Source organism: Elephas maximus, chromosome 6, assembly GCF_024166365.1.
Source record: "Elephas maximus indicus isolate mEleMax1 chromosome 6, mEleMax1 primary haplotype, whole genome shotgun sequence".
NCBI classification, from domain to species: Eukaryota; Metazoa; Chordata; class Mammalia; order Proboscidea; family Elephantidae; genus Elephas; species Elephas maximus.
This window is the reverse complement of record NC_064824.1, coordinates 5,299,779-5,307,056: the sequence shown is the minus strand read 5'-3', so window position 1 is coordinate 5,307,056 and position 7,278 is coordinate 5,299,779. Positions and strand designations below refer to the sequence as shown.

Sequence of the window (7,278 nt, the reverse complement as noted above, 5' to 3'; positions counted from 1 at the left end):
TGACTTTCCATCCTCAGGAGCATATAGCCTAGCAGGACGTGGACATAAAAGCACTTGAGTGAGTGATGGGACCCTTGGCTGCACACTGGACTCCCCAGTGCTGGGTATACCCCAGAGAGTCTGGAGAGAACATGGGGATTTTTTAGAGCTTCTCCTGAGATCACAATGAGTACCCATGTTGACAACCACTGCCTTAAAGTCATTCTCGGGGCGTTCCTTCACACCTAGCTTGTTGCAGAACATTTTCCCTGGACACTGTTTGATGTGCTGAGGACACTGATGTAGGGCCGTCTCCAGCCCTAGGACAGGTTGTCCCAACTCCCACAGGTTTTATAGCAGCTCAAAATAGAGTTACGACCCCACTCTCCAGCCTTATCTGTTTACGACTGATAAAAAGAAAGAGGACCTCCCCTGAGCAGCCAATCCATCTTCCCACCACTCAGCTTCCAGCTTCTTCCCAGGCCATCCCTTTCAGGGGGCCTTGTTGACAGCAAACATGGGTGTCTCCTCAGCGGTTAAATGTAAAACTTGTTTTATAAGAGTTTTATAGCTCTTCACTTTAAGTAAATGAGACAACCTGGTGCCCACAAAGCCCTTTGTGGAGAGCAAGTGTGGCTTTGAGTGGAGCAGAAAACTGGACAGCGTGGGGGAAAATGGTTTACCAGCAACTTTATCCTCTAGGTTGTTAGCCCTGTCCCTCTTTAGAGCTGACTTTCCAACAGAGATGGGCCATTCTATATTTTTTGCCTCAGCCCTTTGAGTCACTTCTGGAAGAAACTTCCTAGCAGATACCACTTTCTTCCTTCGCGTTTTTTATAGTTTTCATGTATAAAGTGTATATTTTCAAAACCTTATTTGACATGTGAAATACTATATGTAGGATTTGATTAAAAAACCCCAAGGGGAGGGGAAACAGTGTGAGGGGGGAACATAAATACAATTGGCAAAGCCTGAGTACTTCATGGTTGAAGCGGAGTTTATCGGATCATTCTGGCTGCTTTTGTGCATGCTTTATATATGGTTTTATTTTAGTATATAACCCAATGGTTTATGCCTAAGCTTTTATTGACTTAAAGTCACAAAATGTACTTACCTTTATATATAATTAAGTGATACAATTAACAAAAATAATCATTAAGTTTAAAAGCATATTTTCCATAACTCTGTTTATAGGTGCTTAATGAAGTCACGACGCACGTACTCCCGTGTGTTGCCCTGTCGGGTCCTGACTTGGTCCTGGAGCTCATGGAGTCTGTTTTCTGCAGGCTTCATGGTAGCCAGGTCTGCCAATTCCCTATTCGTTTATTTAACAAACCCTTAATAAATTTTACTTAATAAGCCTCCTTAATAAATCTCACATCTAAAGGTTTAAAAAATAAATCAGTATCAAAGACTATTTTAACCTTAGAGGAAGCCATTTTTATACTAAAATCACAGAACAATTTTTAACACTGATTCCTTCCCCAAAGTGTCCTTTTTAGTGCTAATAAAGGGACCCCAGTACCTATTTTGATAATTGGAAAAAATCGAGACTTAGAAAGTCACTTGCTTCTTTGACTGAGAGCAGGACACTCATCCTGCTCAGATGCTGCCCAGGGACCCCATGCACTTCTTTTCACAACACCTGTGTCCTCAGATTTGTTCAAAGTCCTGACTGCAGCAAAGAACCTAAAACTCCTAAGCCTTAGTTTCCTATCTTTTAAGCGGGGGATAATAATAGTGCTACCTGGAAGGTGCTGTATTAAATGGGTAATGCCTATGACCTCTGCTGGAAATAGCAATACAGCTTCAGGAAGCAAGTGTTGAAAGGTTTGCGCATATATTCATGATCCCACTCCAGACCTCTGGGACCTGAGATCAAGTCCCACACAGCAGCTCCCTTCTCTGGCTTTACCCCTCACCATCTTCCAGCACAAGGTGTATGCGATACATAATCTCCATTTTCCTGTGAATACTTTTTTTTCATTTTTATTTTTTCAAGTGAGGGAAAGACTTCTCATCTTGGTCACCAATTTTTAAAACAGGAATTGAGTACCCCGGCTGCTGTGGACACTGTAATTCCTGCTGGGGAAAGAATCAGCCAAGTCTCCACCCCCACAGGCTTCTCATTGAGGGGACGGTCCTTGAGGCTGTCCTTGTGTATTGCCCGTCGCCTAACAGGGCTGACAGCAGAACGAGCGGTCTCATCTCTGTTTCTCGCAGTCCAGGCCGAGGGAAGGAGATTTCTGTGTCTACTGCACCTACCCATTGTACGTCTTGATCCAAGGCCTGGAGGAGTAAAGATACCTTCAAATACAGCAAGTGTGGAGACTCAACTTCCTTGGAAACGGATCTTCACTGCAGCGATGAGAGGAGGAGCTATGTCTTGCACCAGACATGTCAGTGGAAAAATGATTCGGGGCCACCATGTCAGGTAGGGACAGGGCTCATCCAGATCCCAGAGCCGGGAGGGGGTTTCAAAAGCATCCAGAACAAGTGCAATTCATGCATGATTGTCCCTCCCTATTAAAGTGTACACTTCCTCTGTCTCAAAATCTTTCTAAACTACCACATTCATCAAAATCTGCATGGGGCAGAACAATTGCAAAGGATTATTCTACATTAACTATTTTATATACTTAGAATATATCCATATAGAATGATTATGTTGCATTTTACACACATGAATTTCTGCTTATATGTTTTTTATATTTTAAACTTCATTATTTTTTTTTAATATTCTAGGCTTCTGTTTATGATCAGTTTGGCATTACAGATCATCCATTTGGGAAAAAGTAAGAAGCATGTTATTTATAGTCTCTTAGTTATTATTGCATAAAATATTTTTTAATTATCATTGGTGTGCTATTTTTAATGTATTTAAAAGGCTATCAAAGAGAGAAACATAAAGGTGGTAAAGAAGAAATCAACAATGCTACTACCCAGAAGCTCCAGCAGAAAACCCTCCACTGGACCTGGACCTTAAATAATTTTAGCGAAGCGAACGGGAGCGCCCAGGGCTGGAGGCGGCCTCCGGACACGCCTCCGGAGTCCCCGGGGTTCCGAGACAGTAAGTCGCAGCGCAGTCCAGGAGGTCTTTGTATTCTTGCAGGTCTGTTGACTTCGTTTAAACCACCCAGACCCAGTGCCGTTTAGGATCCGAAAAACCCAGGATAAATTAAGGATAAAAACGAAAAATCCAACAGAAAACATTTTGTCATCGTCTTCAAATGATGATACGTTATAAAGTTAACAATGTTTCCTAGTGTTCTTTTACTCCTAAAAACGTTTTACTGTTTCATTGGTAAAACACTGCATTTTCAACGGGTATTTTTCTGCAGGTCCAGAGTATTGTGATTTGAATGTACTTAAAACAAATATACCAAGTCTGTGACAGCTCGGCTTATCATAGGCTTTGAGGTTCCAGACTCGGGGCCAGTCGGTTTGGCGTCACCGCACACGTGTGTGGTCCCTGCTCAGGAGGCCTGTCCTTAATCATTGTCAGCTGAAGTCACGGCCTAGCTTTAACACGTGAAAGGAAGGAAGACAGAAACCCAACTTGCAGGGTACAGAGTTTCCGTCTTATCCTCGGGTCCTTTCTGATCGGCCCGCATCCCCGGCAGTTTGTTTTTAATGCCTAAATTAAGAAGCAGGGTTTACCTGAGCAAACACCGAGGCAGGGAGCTGATTTTATTGCGTCCCCGGGGCAATGTCGTCAGATCTCCTCCGGGCCAGGGATAACGTGGAGGGCCAGGGGCAGGGCTGACACCGGACCCCTACAGGTGTGTCCACGCAGTCCAGCTGCTGCCGGAACGGCGGCACCTGCGTCCTGGGCAGCTTCTGCGTGTGCCCTGCCCACTTCACCGGCCGCCGCTGCGAGCACGACCCCAAGCGCAGGTGGGCGCGGGGCGAGGGGCGCTGCGGGCCGGGTGCGGGAATAAGGGTGTGGGGGAGGCTGGCGGGGGGCGGTGGACCCGGCGACTTGAAGGCGGGGATGGGGGCTTGGACCTGGGGGAGCATGCCAGGCGGAGGGAGAGGGGAGACGGTAGGATCGGGGGAGGGGAGAGCTGGTGAGCAGGCGCGGCGGGGAGGGGGTAAGAGGAGGAGGAGGAGGGCTTGGTAGAGGAACGCGGGGGGGGGGGTGCGGGGGGACGAAGAGGGTCCTAGGGGAAGCCGGGGAAGCCAGGGAGGACGTGGGATGTGCGGGCCGGCAGCACTGAAGCCCCCTCCACGTCCTCCTCAGCGAATGCGGCGCCCATGCGCACGGAGCCTGGACTGTCCGCGGCTGCCGCCTCTGCAGGTGTGTCTACGGCGCCCTGCACTGCCTGCCCCGCCAGACTCCAGGCCCCTGCGGTAAGGGAACCCACGCCTTCTCCTCCAGGCCTCTCCTTGCCTGTTCACCGCACCTGTAGATTGATAGAGCATCCGCCGCTGCCAAGCACTGGCCCACACCTGCCACGCAGATATGAGCACACTAGGTGGTCATCATTCAGGAAATGTCATGTTCATTGTGAAGCACAGAGTGAATTGCAAAGGTTATTTTTAAAATTATTTTTTAAGTTTCTCAAATTCAGCATGTTTTCTGATCAATGCACTTAGAGGCATCATTTATAGTGAGAAACTTCGGGGAGCTGACAAGTAGAGCTCTATCTCTGGTAAGCAGAGCCATCCTCCGAGACAGGTTTAAAAACCCATTGCCCTTGAGTAAATTCCAACTCACAGTGACCCTATACACAGAGTAGAAATGCCCTGTAGGGTTTAAAGGCTGTAAATCTTTACGGAAGCAGATCGCCACATCTTTCTCCCACAGATTTGGGAGCAGCTGGTGGGTTGGAACCGCCTACCTTTCAGTTAGCAGCACAGGGGTTAACCACTGCGCCACCGGGGCTCCTTACTATCAAGGCAGGTTAGAGGACTAAATCTCCAGTAGTTTACCTATACGAAGCCTCGCACCATCCCCTCTGCCTTAAGACGAGGAGGGCACTAGAGCAGTACAGTAAGCAGCCTCACTTTCGATTGGCACTGTCCTTTAGGGCGGTGGGTAAAAGATAATAGACGCCTCCTTCCAACTCTGGAGGCTGAAGCCTGGACTCACTGGAAGGCCCGCCTTGGTGTTCCTGGGGGGGGGGAGGGGCACACACAAGGAGAGCTAGAACCTAAGCTCAGAGCACACACACCACACGTGGTGAAAGCTAGCACAGCACCCACAAGAGCTGAGGAATGACTGTGCTCAGCAGAGTTTGAAAACACGGTGGTGGGGGACACTTCCATTTGGAAAGATTCTGACCAGTCATCAACTCAAAGAAAATGCTGGGGAATTGGAAGTTTCACTTGTAATAATCAGACAGGAACATGAATTTCCTTGATTAGAAAGCAGATGAGACACTGCTGCCCAGATCCTCATCTGGGCAGAGAATCCAGGGGCACACTTCAAGAAGGCACAGCCCTTATCATCCACCCTAGTCGGTCCTGGGCTGGACCAGCACTGGAGGCACAGCTCTTCAATCCATCTTTCCACACGCACATTCCTCAGTCAGCACTGTGTGAGATCAGCTCCTCAGTCAGCACTGTGTGAGATCAGCTCCTCAGTCAGCACTGTGTGAGATCAGCTCCTCAGTCAGCACTGTGTGAGATCAGCTCCTCAGTCAGCACTGTGTGAGATCAGCTTCGCAGTTAGTACTGTGTGAGATCAGCTCCTCAGTCAGTACTGTGTGAGATCAGCTTCACAGTCAGTACTGTGCGAGATCAGCTCCTCAGTCAGCACTGTGCGAGATCAGCTCCTCAGTCAGCACTGTGTGAGATCAGCTCCTCAGTCAGCACTGTGTGAGATCAGCTCCTCAGTCAGTACTGTGTGAGATCAGCTTCGCAGTTAGTACTGTGTGAGATCAGCTCCTCAGTCAGTACTGTGTGAGATCAGCTTCAAAGTCAGTACTGTGCAAGATCGGCTCCTCAGTCAGTACTGTGCGAGATCAGCTCCTCAGTCAGTACTATGTGAGATCAGCAGTTGTGAGACACACTTGATGAGGACACAGCCCTTCAATCCCATTTCCTGCTCCTCCTTTCTCAGCTAGCTCTGTTGGTACTAGCAGTGCCATTAAGGGCAGTGTGGTTATAGCACAGTGTAGCACCTTTCCATCCTTCCCTTCTCCTCCTGGGCTCTTCCTTTGGTGAGTTTGCACCTGATTCCTTCCCTGCCCCAGAGAGAGGACAGAAATGAAGGGACCAGCAGAAGAACTGCAGGTGGTGCCTGTGTTCTCCTCTCAGGGAAAGTCACTTCCCCTGCTATATGGGCCCCAGAGAGGATATAAGGGAGGGACTAACTGTGATTTCAGTCTCCTATGCAAGGGCAGCTTGGGGGTCAGAAGCAGCAGAGAGATGTGGCTCCAGGATATCTACGATCACCAGTTTTACATCCTTAGAAAGATCCAACAGTAGGACTGCTAAATGCCGAGGAAAGTAACAATGGTACCGAAAATTTGCCTTCTCATCAAGGCAGAACAAAATAATAGTCATGCTTTAAAGTAATTTTTCAAGTGCATAAAGGGCAGTGATACTTTTGTGCTCTTTGACCTACCAATCCTGCCTCAGGGCGAATGATGATGGCTGCCGTGGTTATGGTGAGGTTGAAGATGATGAGAACTGCCTTTGTCAGCTCTTGTGTATTTCAGGTACTTTATCTACATTATCATATTTAATTCTCATAAATCCCTATGAAAAAGGTGGTATACGTTTTAATTTTAATTTTTTAAATAATATTTTGTGTTTTTGGTGAAGGTTTACGTAGCAGTTTAGGTTCCCATTCAACATTTCTGTACAAATTGTTCGGTGACATTGGTTACATTCTTCACAATGCATGAATATTCTCATTATTTCCACTGTGGTTGTTTCATTTCCATTGATCTAGTTTCCCTGCCCCCTTACATTCTCATCTTTGTTTTAACCTAATCGTTGACCATTCAGTCTCATATAGGTGATTTTTAAAAGGAGCACAGTACTTACAGGCAATATTCATTAGTTTTTGAGCCAATTTGTTATTTAGCTACAAGGTGACCTCAGGGATTAATTTCCATTCAAGGTTTAAAGAGTATCTCAGGGCAATAGTATCAGAAGCCTTCTAGTCTCAACCGGTCCAGTTCATATTTTTTTTGTTGTTGTTAAAGGAATTTGAGGTTCTGTTCCACATTTTTCTCCCATTCTATCAGGGTCCATCTGTTATGGTCTGGGTTAGAATGAGTCAGGATAGTGGTAATCAGGCACTATCTAGTTCTTCTGGTCTCTGGATAGATGAAGCTGTGGTTT

General features: G+C 46.9%; 1 protein-coding gene across 1 annotated transcript; it reads left to right on the top strand.

Moving 5' to 3' along the window:
• Nucleotides 1-2,345: 2,345 nt before the first annotated feature.
• Nucleotides 2,346-4,484, top strand: LOC126077945 (cryptic protein-like). Its single transcript, XM_049887730.1, has 5 exons — nucleotides 2,346-2,413; nucleotides 2,725-2,774; nucleotides 2,867-3,049; nucleotides 3,744-3,876; nucleotides 4,223-4,484. The coding sequence occupies exons 1-5, from the start codon at nucleotides 2,346-2,348 to the stop codon at nucleotides 4,389-4,391; spliced, it is 603 nt and encodes a 200-aa protein (XP_049743687.1). The 3' UTR covers nucleotides 4,392-4,484.
• Nucleotides 4,485-7,278: the final 2,794 nt, after the last annotated feature.